This window comes from Ammospiza nelsoni, chromosome 25 (assembly GCF_027579445.1).
Source record: "Ammospiza nelsoni isolate bAmmNel1 chromosome 25, bAmmNel1.pri, whole genome shotgun sequence".
Classification (NCBI taxonomy): Eukaryota; Metazoa; Chordata; class Aves; order Passeriformes; family Passerellidae; genus Ammospiza; species Ammospiza nelsoni.
In genome coordinates this window covers 3,998,469-4,010,727 of record NC_080657.1, presented here as the reverse complement: position 1 = coordinate 4,010,727, position 12,259 = coordinate 3,998,469, and the positions used below count along the sequence as shown (strand labels likewise).

At 50.7% G+C, this 12,259-nt stretch overlaps 1 protein-coding gene across 1 annotated transcript in view; it reads left to right on the top strand.

Moving 5' to 3' along the window:
* EPHA10 (EPH receptor A10) overlaps positions 1-3,567 on the top strand; it is a 31,652-nt gene extending 28,085 nt beyond the window's left edge. Inside the window, exons 12-17 of the mRNA XM_059488588.1 lie at positions 541-602; positions 690-893; positions 2,034-2,183; positions 2,282-2,475; positions 2,549-2,713; positions 3,453-3,567. Of these exons, the coding sequence (XP_059344571.1) occupies positions 541-602; positions 690-893; positions 2,034-2,183; positions 2,282-2,475; positions 2,549-2,713; positions 3,453-3,567 (890 nt within the window). The remainder of the gene's footprint in view (positions 1-540; positions 603-689; positions 894-2,033; positions 2,184-2,281; positions 2,476-2,548; positions 2,714-3,452) is intronic.
* The last annotated feature ends 8,692 nt before the right edge of the window (positions 3,568-12,259 follow it).

The following is a 12,259-nucleotide window of genomic DNA, read 5'->3' as shown; positions in this document are numbered from 1 at the left end:
GCTCTGGTGGTGCTGGGATGGAGCTTCCCCCCATAACAGGGGCTGCTCCTCAGGTTTCCCTCTGGCAGAGAAGCTTTAAGGTGATGGTGAAGGAAAGGAGTCAGTTCTGAAGGAGGGTTTGCATCCAGAGACTGCTCTGACTGCTGCAGCTCTCTCCCATGAGTGTGTGTGCAGAGCCTGGCTATGGATGTGATAGTTAAATGGATATTTGTGTAAATCCAAAGAAACCAGAACATGTGAGCTGATTCTAACCCTAAAAACTACGGTTTTCATAAGGAAAGGAAGTTCTGGCTGAGCTGGTTGCTTTTGCTTTCACTGGGCTGTGCTGTCCTTTGTGATTCAGAGCTTCTGATACTGGAATCCTTCCCAGCTGGGAATGGCAGGGAAGCCTTGGCCTAGTGCTCATTTTAACTTGGCTGAGATAACATCCTTATCTCCCCCAAAAGCCAGGCAGTGCAGGAGTTGGCACCTGGATTTGTAACCCCTGCAGGGTCTGAGTGATGGCAGCACTGACACCATGCTGTTTGTCTGTCTGTGCAGGGAGCACCATGATGATAGTGATGGAGTACATGGGGAATGGCCTGCTGGACGCCTTCCTCAGGGTGAGTACTGGGGTGTCTGCCCAGCTTGGACTCTCCTGGCCGTGTTCCCATGGTTGCCCTTTGGCTTTTCCTCCTCTGCTTTCACAGAAACACGAGGGGCAGCTGACGGGCACGCAGCTCATCTGCATGCTGCAGGGCATTGCCTCTGGCATGGCATACCTGGCAGAGATGGGCTATGTGCACAAGAGCCTGGCTGCCCACAAAGTCCTCGTCAGCAGCAGCCTGGCATGCAAGATCACAGGGTTCAGACAGCCTCAGGAAGACAAGATGGAAACCATCTTCTCCACCATGGTGAGCTGCATTTTCCACATTCTCTTGGCAACACTTTTCCTAGGCTCCCATCTCCTTCTTCAAGTATGAACAGGGATTCTGCACCTTGGGCTTCTTTCTCAGGTGGAAATCCAATGTGTTTGGTCAGGGACCTTCACAGCACCATGCCTCCTCTGCCCACAACCCTGCTGCACAAATCACGGCAGAGGGACTTGTGTTTATACAGCTGTGAGGTGGTTTTCCTTAAATGTCAGTGTACAAAATGCCATCAGCTCTTCCTGGGGACATCCTCCTCCCCCATTAATATTTCAAGACTCACACTCCAGTGTCGCGTACAGTTGCAGGGACGTTTTAAACAAATTGAGGAAAAAGTTTTCTCTTAGCACTAAATGTGCTCCTGGCACATGGGTTTGCTCAGTGTCCACCCTGTGATGCCAGGCAGGGCACGATGAACAGTGAATGCCTGCCTGGGAATTGCCAGCATTGGCCACATCCTGCTGGGCTCTCAGAAGGTTGCAGTTTATTGTAGCCCCTAGATATGTGAAAAGTCTCTGTTTTGGCTGCATGTTCAAAGAATGAGTCAGAGCTCTTCAGTTCTTGGTCTCAGAGTTGTTTATTGTATCTTATCTATAAAAATTTTTCTCCTGCCCTGCCAAGGTCCATCCAGCAGGACAATTCCAGGCACTCTGCCTGCCCCCAGGGTGGTGTTGTCTCTTTATACTAAAAACTACGTGTAAAATGTTTACAATAACTTTCCAATACCTATCACCTATATTAAACAGTGAGCTTCTACGCTAAACCAATCCCAAAGTGCCACCATCACAGCAGAAGATGGAAGTAGAGAAGAAGAAGAAGGGCTGGACATGCCCAAGTCCCTCCATCTTGTCCCCAAAACCCCTATTCTAAAAATCCCCAAAATCTACTTTTTCACCTAGTGATAATTTTATTATTACACTACTTTAACTTCTGTGGCTTTCAGGTCTTCATACAAAGCTGGTAATTTGCTCCATGGGTCATAATCAAACCCACAGGTCTTCTGGGCTGTGTGCCAGGGTCTCTGAGCCCCCTGGCAGGGGTCCTGGCAACTCTGGACACCCAGAGGGATGTCCTGAGTTCCTACACTGGGCCTGTAAATGATAAATCATTCCTGCCCTTCTGCAGCGTGGGAAGAGCCTGGTGCTGTGGTCAGCCCCTGAGGCCATCCAGTATCAGCACTTCAGTCCTGCCAGCGACGTGTGGAGCTTCGGCATCGTCATGTGGGAAGTGATGTCCTACGGGGAGAGACCCTACTGGGACATGTCCCACCAGGATGTGAGTGCCCTGCAGCTGCAGGAGGGGCTGGGAGGCTTTCCCCAGGGTTTGCCTCTGGTTTGCAGCACCAGCTGACCCCAGCCCCTGGTGTCGTGCAGGTGATGAAGGCTGTGGAGGATGGGTTCCGCCTGCCAGCCCCTGCCAACTGCCAGCCTCCCCTGCACCAGCTGATGCTCAACTGCTGGCAGAAGGACCGCAGCCAGAGGCCCAAGTTCTCGCAGATCCACAATGCCTTGAGCAAGCTGGTGCAGAGCCTGGAGCCCCCGGAGTGCCCCAGCTCCACGTGTCCCAGGTGAGCACACCTGCCTGTCCCTCCTCTGCCCTGCTGTGCCCCACTCCCTGTTCACCCCGCTCTCTGCTGGCAGGTCCCATGGCACCTCCATCCCCCTCTCCAAGAGAACATTCTCGGCCTTCCCCTCGTTCAGCTCCGTGGGGGAGTGGCTGGAAGCTATAGAAATGGGCAGATACAAGGACAACTTCACTGCTGCAGGCTACTGCTACCTGGAGTCTGTGGCCAGGATGACAGCCCAGTAAGTGACCCCTTCTCCTGGCTGTAACCTCGTGTGTGGGTGCAGTGAGAGCAGAGCCACATCCAGAGTGATTTACTGATAACCTGTGGTGCTGCAACACAGGGTGGTGGGCTCAGAGCTGCCCCACACTGGTGGGCTGCAGGCTCCTGTTAGCCCACAATGCCTGGTGTCAGGGTCAGTGCTAAAGCTTGGGGATTTCTTATTTATGCATTTTCCTACTTGTGCATGTGTGGAATGGGCACTGCCTGGCCTGGAAGCAGTCAGTGTTGGGGCACACGGTGGTGGTCACGGTGATGTGAAATGCACATCAAGAATGTGATAATTAATCCTGTAATCTGTTCAAAATCAATGTCTCTTGTTGAGCTGTCAAGTCTCCAGATGCAGATGGTGGCTGGGAATTACCCAAGCAGCTGAGGCTCAGGAGTTTCTTGGAGCACTGACAGTTTTTATTGCTGGGGCTGCTCTGCCCTGGTTCCTCTTGCCTCTGCACCACTGGCAAGAGTGCAACGATTCCCAAATGGGAATCAAGTTAGCTCACCTCCAGATGCTTTTATATTCATTAGCCACATCTTAAGTGCTGTAAATACACACTTGAGAAGTGTGGATGGTTAACCCAGTGATGGTTAACCCATTCCTATCAGCAAAGAAGGGGGAGAAGGTTGTGTGCTGGGGAGTGGCTGCAAGCTGGGTTTGTCTGTAAGGATTGTGTGTGCTGGCTGACGTGGGGCTCATTTTGCAGAGACATCCTGAGCCTGGGCATCACTCTGGCAGAGCACCAGAGGACCCTCCTGAGTGGGATCCAGAGCCTGCGGGCCCAGGTGATCCGGATGCACGGCCGGGGCGTGCAGGTGTGACACTGTGTCTGCAGCCCCTGCTCCTGGGGAGGAGAGACCTGCTGGGCCAGCCAGCCCCACCTCTGAATCCTGGGGGTCTCAGGTGGGCTGTGGGAACTGCTGGGTGCTGCCAAACACATGGTGGGAGAGCAGGGCTGCTGTCCCCTGTGCCAGCCCAGCATCCCCAGGGTGGTGCCTGGGGGACGTGGCTCTCCCCAGCACTGTTTGTAAGATGAGTCAAACTGTAGTGATGCCATTTCATGTGGTGGTTGAGTTCACAGGGTGGGATGGACCTTTTTGCACTGTCTTAATCCAGAGCCAACACTTCTGTATCTAGGATCCTGCTGGTGAATCCATGGGGACTTTTATACAGCCTGACAGATCACAGCAACCCCACAAGGAGTTTTTATTGCTTTTATATTTAGAGAGCAGCTCTCACCCAATGCCCAACTCCTGGAAGGTGACTTTCCCCATCTGTGCTGAAGGAAACTCTTTCCCAGTTGCATCCCTTCTGCTCCATGAGCTACTTCACAGAGTTTTGACACCTCAGCTGGTGAACAAAACCAAATATTCTCCAGTAAAGCACAGAGGAAATGGTGCTGGCTGCATCCATGCAATCCACACTTTGTTTTGTGAGCACTGTGCTGCCTGCCTGACACACTGGCAGCTCCCAGAGCTGCAGCCTGATCCCTGAGAAGACATAAATAGCATCTTAATAATACGACTTTCCTTGAGGTTTGTTAATTAAATGGGTATTTGCAGCTCTGTATGGAGTTTTGTAAGGTTTTATTGTGATCTGTAAGTGTCTCAAGTGAATTATTAATGCTGAAAGGCAAAGATTTACATAGGGGATGAAGGCTCAGAGTCTGGTTGGAAATGTGCTCCAGTCAGACCCTGCTGTTAGCTGCTCTGAGAGGATGAGGATGTGAATGAGGATTGAGTGCAGGGCCCCTTGGGGCTGGCAGGGTGAGCACTCTGCCCAGGAGAGTGCTGCATATGCTCTGGGGTGAACAAGATCTCTCCTTCCTGCCCCCTCTGCAGTTCAAACCATGCTCCAACCCCAGAGTCTCTTGGTCAGTGTTTTTAACAGAAATAATTTCTCCCAGTCTGGCCCATTCCAGTCAGGTTGGTCACTTGCCATCCCCGTTTTTCTCACCCTGAAGAGCAATAGCAGTGACCCAAGCCCTGCATTCAGTGAAATGCCTGATCCCAAGGATCAGGTGCAATTTGTGTGCTCTCTGTGTTTACATTTTATCTCTAGAGCAAGTACATTACAGCTCTCTAGGCAGGGGGTTGAACTAGCTTGGTTCTGGGTCTCCTCTCCCCTCTCCCTGCTGGTGCTGCCTGTTGGGATGCCAGAGCCATGCTGGGAAGCTGCTGCTGGAGGAGCTGGTTCAAGGAGATCTGGAGACATCTAGGGCTTGGTGGTGAGGTGACAGTGTGCCTCAGTGTCTTGGTTTGGAAAGACAGGAGTCTGCTGAGCAAGGCAGGAGCCTCCCTTGAAATGGAGAATATAAACTCTCCCCACCCCTCCCAATATTGCTATGAATTTTAAATTAAGGGGCTCCCAGGCAAAAATATGGGAGCAGGAAATAACATTTCTTTAACAGGGAAGAAAAAATAATAAAAGGATAAAATAAACAATGCAGTGAACTAAACCAACAGTGCCAGAGTCAGAACCCAACCTGACACCCTGTGGGTCAGGCTGTTGGCAGCAGTGCCATTGGAATTGTGGCTCAGCCCTCCTGCAGTGTCAGGGCTGGTTCTGCTGGAGCAGGGATCCTGCAGAAAGGTGCAGTCTCTGCCTCTGAAGATCCAGGGGCAGAGGCAGCTGCTGTTCCTCTGGGCAATGCAGTGCAGAAGCCGTGCTGGTGTTGCAGAATCTCCAGATTCTATCCGGGTAGGAATGCTTGGCTCCTCCCTCTGGGCTCCCATCTCCCAATGGGATGCTGTAGTTCTTATCAGCCATGCAGGGACATTCAATGGCTGTTATCAGCAGGTGTGTCCACCCAGAGGGAGGAGTGATTGTGATCACTCAGAAAGAGATAAGGCAAACTGCCCACTTGACAAAAGACAACTGCTATACAGATGGTACTAGAACGCATCTTGCCTTGGGATCTGGAACAGTCAGTTTGGAAAACAAACTTGGCCATGAGCAGGCAGCACCGTGTTCCCTCGAGTCCCCCAGAACAGACCCTGCCTCCAGAATAAGGGATATGACAAGGGGCCAGCTCTGGGTGCCTCTTGTGGCCACAAAATCTGCTTTTCTGTCCTTCTGGATGCTGCCCAGCTGGAAAGGGATGAACCTCAGCTCAGATATCTGTGGTCATGGCTCTTTCCCTGGGCTGCAGTGGCTGGGGGCTGGCCAGAGCTCAAATCTGAGCACCTGTTGGTTTGACCACCAAACTCCCAAAAACTCATTTACTTTTCAAACCAGGACACTCCTGTAGTAGCTGTGGCTGTGTGGAGGGGTCCCACAGGAGCTGGGCTCTGGGATGAGCTCTGACCCAGCAGAAACAGGAATCATCAGCTCTCCTGCAAGAAGGAAAGGAAAGCCCCCCATGGAAGCAGCCTCCTAGCCCAGTTTTTGCAAGAATAAACCCTTTTAATTGAGCTCTCACCAACACGAGATAACAAAATTCATAGATTAAGCTACAGATTGTTGTTATGATATTAAAATTAACTTGCATCCTCTCAGCTTCTCTCCTTGGAGAAGCAGTATAATTAAATTAATCAGCAAGGCTGTTTTGCAGCTGCAAGGGAAATGCCTCAAAATGACCCTGATCTCTTCCCATCCAGCCTCTGGCATGTCCTGAGGCTCTTGCCTTCTCCAGCATCTGCAACACTCCCCTCACTAGAAACCAAATGGGAATCAAGGTGGTTCATCCCCAGATGCTTTTATATTCATTAGCCACATCTTAAGTACTGTAAATACACACTTGAGAAGTCAATATATATTTTTATAAGCTTGAGACAAATGTAATATAATATTATAAAGGACTCTGTGTGCATCTCATGTTTGAACTATAGTCAGACATCTCCAGGGAATCTCAGTTGGTTTGGAATATTTATTAATAATGATAATAATAATAATAATAATAGTTATTATAAATGGTAATAAAAATCTATTGACATTTTTTAAAATTTTTGTATTTATTGAACCACGGTTGAAGCTGGCAATAAAGAGATATCTAAATATCAATAATCCTGCCCTGGTTTGTCTGTGTGGGTCATTTCAATGTTCTGGGGGGAAATGCCACTTTATCAAAGGTGCCATGTGGTGAGTAAGGGACAGTTTTAGTAGCACCAAGGTGTGAAGTGATGCCTTGTTTTGTTAAATGACATCTGTGCTAAGGTGGGTGACACCTGTAGAGGGGGCTGGAGGGGTGGTTTCTTGCTAGTGGCACTTTGTGGGGAGGAAAAAGCGCCTGCTTTGCTTTGCTGGTGCATGTTGTGGTGTCAGGAAGGTGCATGGGCTGGCCTGTGGGCCATGTGCTGTTCAGAGAGGTGGGAATCCCTCCCACCACCCCTCATTGCATGGTCAAAGTGAAACCCAGCACTCAGCTGGCACCCCCAGCAGGTTTGGGGTTTGGGGAGAGCAAGGGAGGAACCAGGGCTGCTCCTCCTACCCCTCACTGCAGCCCAGACATGAAATCCATCCCCTTCCCCCTTCCTCAGACATGAAATAATCACCTTCCCCCTCCCCCTGTGTTCTCTCATTGCAGAGAGGCTGCCAGACCCGGGTGCCGGGCTCAGGTGAGCCTGGCGTTGCTGCCCCCTGTCATGGGCAGTGCCCTGGGAATGCTAAAAGGAACCAGGCTCTGGAGGAAGAGCAAGGTTTGAATGTGAATAATGGCTGATTATCAGGAAGAGCAGGTGCCATTTGTCATGCTAATCAGCGATCTGTCAGCTCAAGCAGCTCCTTTCCTCCTGCTGTTCCCCTCCCACGTGTGCCTGGAGAGCCCTGCCCGGGCTGGGACACTGCCAGACCCCTCAGCTCCTCCTGTCACACCAAGGATGGGTCCCCAGTGCCACCCTGGGCTGTCCCAGCGCCACCCTGGGCTGTGCCCATTGCCCTGCACCCCCCACCTCAGCCAGGATTAGGTGAGTGCCCCTACACTGGCTGGCCAAGGGGTGCCCATGGTGAGACAGATGTGGGGATTTGTGGCCCAGCTGAGGCACAGCTGGATGACACTGGAGCAGGGCTGGGTGACACTGGCACAGGGCAGGGTGACACTGGCACAAGGCTGGGTGACACTGGACAGGATTGGGTGACATTGGCACAGGGCAGGGTGACTTGCACAGGGCTGGGTGACATTGGCACAGGGCTGGGTGACACTGGACAGGATTGGGTGACATTGGCACAGGGCTGGGTGACACTGACACAGCGCAGGGTGACACTGGCAGAGGGCAGAGTGACATTGTCACAGGGCTGGGTGACACTGGTACAGGGCTGGGTGACACTGACACAGGGCTGGGTGACATTGGCACAGGGCTGGGTGACACTGGCACAGGGCAGGGTGACACTGGCAGAGTTGGGTAACCCTGGAGCAGAGCTGGGTGACACTTGTGCCTTGCCACTCAGAGCAGGGCCATGTGCACAGCAGCAAGAGCAGCCTGGCAGGCACATCAGCCATTGAATGACACAATTATAAACAACTCCAGCCTTTTTATCTTCCTGGGGCTGCCAGGCACCTTGAGCAGCACACAAAGAGCAGCTGTTATCACTCAGCACAGCAGCTCCTCCTGGGCAGCTGCCACCCCTGAAGGGGCACAGACAAAAGCAGAGGAGCTGTGCTGTGCCAGCAGGGCCAGGAGTGTCCCAGAGCCACTGTCACAGCTTGGCCATGGAAGCCCATGGAAGCTGGAGCTTCCTTTTTTCTGCCACCTCCAGAGCCCCAGCAGCAGGAGCAAAGGAGATGGAGGACAGACACGAGGTTGTTCAGATGTTTCTGGAGTTTCTGTAACAATAAAAAGCACTTACAAGGTGTTCTCCCCTGGCACCTGCTCCCTCACACTGTTTGTTAAGGGTGATGTCTGGCTTAGAGGATGTCAGTAATTAAAAAGTCATTTAATGAGCTCAGGTTTATTGGCAGAGCAGACTTTCAGGAGTTGTTGTGCCAGGAGGAGCATTGCACCAGTGTTCATAGAGCTCTGAAAAGCAGCCACTGTTGGTGGCGCTGCACAGCTGCCAGGATGGCACTGGTGCCAAGCCAGGGTCATCCCCCTGCCTGCTCTGCTGCTGGGCACCTCCTTGGGTGCTGTGGCACATCCCTGCTGTCTTGGGATCTCAGCTGCTCACAGTGACCCCAAGATACATTAAAAAGTCTCTTTTCCCAGCCCAGCAGTCAAAGAAGGAGTCAGAGCTTTTCAGTTCTCGGTCTCAAGGTTATTTATTGTCTCTTATCTATAAAATTTTTTTTCCTGACCAGCCAAGGTCCACTCAGTAGGACAGACAGATGCACTCTGCCTGCCCCTGGGGCAGTGTTATCTTTTTGTACTAAAAACTACGTGTACATTATTTACCATAACTTCCCAATACCTATCACCTATGTTAGACACTGAGCTTCTACTCTAAACCAATCCAAAACTGCCACCATCCCAGCAGAAGATGGAGGCCAAGAAGAAGAAGGAGAAAGGCTGGACATGCCCAGATCCCTCCATCTTGCCCCCTGAACCCCCATTCTAAAAACCCCAAAATCTATTTTTCACTCTGTGATAAATTCACTGTCATTCTACTCAAACTGTCGTGGCTTGCAGATCCTCATCTAAGGTTGGTAATTTGCTCCATGGGTCATAATCAAAGGCACAGGGGCATTTTGGGCTCTGTGCCAGGGTCTCTGAGCCCCCTGGCAGGGTCCTGGCAATCCAGGACAGACAGAGGGATGTCCTGAATTCCAACCCCCTGGCACCTGCAGCATGTGGGGAGCTGCCCTTGCTGTCCCTGCGTGGTGGGAGCCCAGCTCACTGCTGGGTGTGAGCTCTGAACATTCCTGACTCCCACAGGATTGAAATTCCATAATGGGGCTGAAATAAAGCAGCAGCATCAAATCCCTGTGGGAGCCCTCAATCATCTGCTCCAGAGGCACCCTGGGGAAGCGTTTGGAAGAGAATTTAGAACTGGGCAATTCAGGTTTTTCTTGCAAATCCCTCCTGTGTAATGAAGCCTGTTCCTGGTGGCTTGTACCCAGGGGAATATTGTGGCTCTGTTTGCTGGAAGCTTAATGCAGCCCAGGTGTGATGGGGCAGTGATGCCTCAGGTTTAGCTTTTATATTTTTCAGATTCTGTGCTGCTTTAGTGTGTGGGTCTGGGCTTCATATTAATGGATGGTGAGCTCTGTGCACAGAGCAGGGAGACAAAACAATTCCTGCTCTAGCTGGGGACCAAGGACAAATAATCCAAATTTCAGGCCCAAGAGCATAAACAACGTGGGATGAAGAGAGAAAAAAAAGAAGGGTGGGACTTCATAATTGGACAATTAACTCCAATATGCAAATGGAGCAGAACTGATAAAAGTGAGAGACCCCATGACCAGTTGTCCATTTTTGTGACCATTTTGGTTCATCTTGGGTATAGCTGGGTATGTGCTCTTGTGCTGCCCAAGGTGCATCCATTGAGGCCTACTAATAAATCCCTGCTTTATTCTTTAGCTCTGTCCAGTCTCTGTTCTAGGCCAGTCTTCTGAAGGCATCAGCAGCAGTGGGGAGCAGCCAGTGCTGCCAGACCTGGCTCACAAACCCTGTGGCTGCAGGCCCAGGGACTCCTGGGGTCCTGAGCAGGAGGTGCTGGGGCTGAACCCTCAGGCAGCCCTAGGGGTGGCACTCAGCCCTGGGGGTTTATTTGAAGAAATAGATATTATTTTTAATATTTATTTAATATTAATTAAATATTTTTAAGTTAAATATTTTTAAGTGAATTCTATTAAACACTAGGAGGCAAAAAGATTAAGAGGGCAATGAAGGAGATTTTTGTGAGATTTAGGTGTTCCTGGGTGATGGCAATTCTGTGTTGGATAAATGGCTATTTGTGAGTGTAAATACAGTCTCCCAGGGTAATGGGATGTACATCAGGAATGCTGCACACCCCTGGGGAAAAACAGGCACCTCAAAAATGATGAAAGTTTCCCTGAGCTGGTTAAAATCATCGTTTAGAAGTGCTGTCCCTCCTGAGGAGAGCTGGGTGGATCTGTGAGGCACACACTGTCTCTCAGCAATGCTCAAATCCCTGCCTTGCCTCAGGGGGAAAAGGATGTGTTAGGTATCACATCACACTGCTTCGAAATGAGAAGTGGCACAATGAATCCAACTCCCCAAAATAAAACTTTCTTCCAGAAATAAGCTTGTCACTGTCAATTTAAACTCTTGCCAAAGAAGCGTGATTTGAGACAGGTTCCTCTTGCCAGTGATTTACAGTGGTGGGTGTGTTTAATCACTATTTCTGATAGGAAGAGTCTAAAGAGAGGTGTTTCTATTCAAAGGTCCAAACCCAGATCCTAAATGCAGCTATGATACAGCACAGCTGGGAGGAGGGAGCTCAAAGGACAATGCACTGAAGGAAAAGGAGCTTTTCCTGCATTTCCACTTCCCCAACACCACCCTGGTGACACAGGGGGGCTCTGGGCAGGACCACTGCCCACCCAGCCACAGCACTGGCCCTGCTCCTCAGCACCCTGAGGGGGTTTAAGGGGTTATTTAGAGACAAAATCTTACAAAACTGCAGGGAGGGAGGGGATCTGCCTGGTTAACAAACTGTGAGAAAAGCATCAGAGTGCCAGCTGGGGAATGGCCTTTGTCTGGAGAAAGCCCTGATGTGCCATGCATGGCACCAATCCCAGTGCCTCCATGTTGGGGAAGATGAAACAGGAAAGCCTTATAAATATGATTGCCTGGCAAAAGATTTTGAGAATATGGAAACTCTAAGCGAGATTGAAATGAAAGCAAGCTTTGAGATCCCTCAGTTACTGAACAACAGGAAAACAATGGCATGGCCAGCTGAAGGTGATCCCCTTTGGATCAAACAATCCCCTCTGCTTGCAGACAGGCCCAAGGCTCAGAGCAGACCCTGCCAGCTTGGCAGAAGGGCCCAAAGAGGAGTTTTTAGGGTTTAAAATGTAACCCAGTGTGGGAATGTAATGATTCTTATAGGCTGTATGGAAATGCTGTAGGATTTGTATCTTGTACTGGATTGGATAGTGAGAATGAGAATATTCAACACAGAAGAAGATTTATGGTATTGTAAGCGGAACCTCACTCTCTTACCCTCTCATCCTCTCTCTCTCTCATCCTCTTTACCATGCTCTTCCCTTCTCTCTCTTTACCTCTTTCCCTCTTGCTTTTACTCTTTGATCTCTCTCTCTGTCTCTTTCTTTGGGGTTCCTCTTTGGGCCCTGCAGCCAGGCCCTTTGCAATAAACCACAAGTGCCCAGCCCTGGCTTCAGAGATCTCTCATCTCCATCCGTCCTGACCATCCTACCCCTGACAGTCCTACAGCTCCCTTACTCCATCTCTAGGGGATGGGATGGGATGGGATGGGATGGTGAAATGCTCCTGGGCTGTTCTGCTGCCAAGACAAATCCCTGCCATGCCCCCAGAGCAGCCCAGCCCTGCTCAGGGAACCCACTGAGGCACCAGCTTGTGGCTGGTGGGTCCCTGTGAGATCACGTTTGAGCTGTTTGGGTCCAATATGCAACAGGACCCTTCAAGGCTGAGCCCA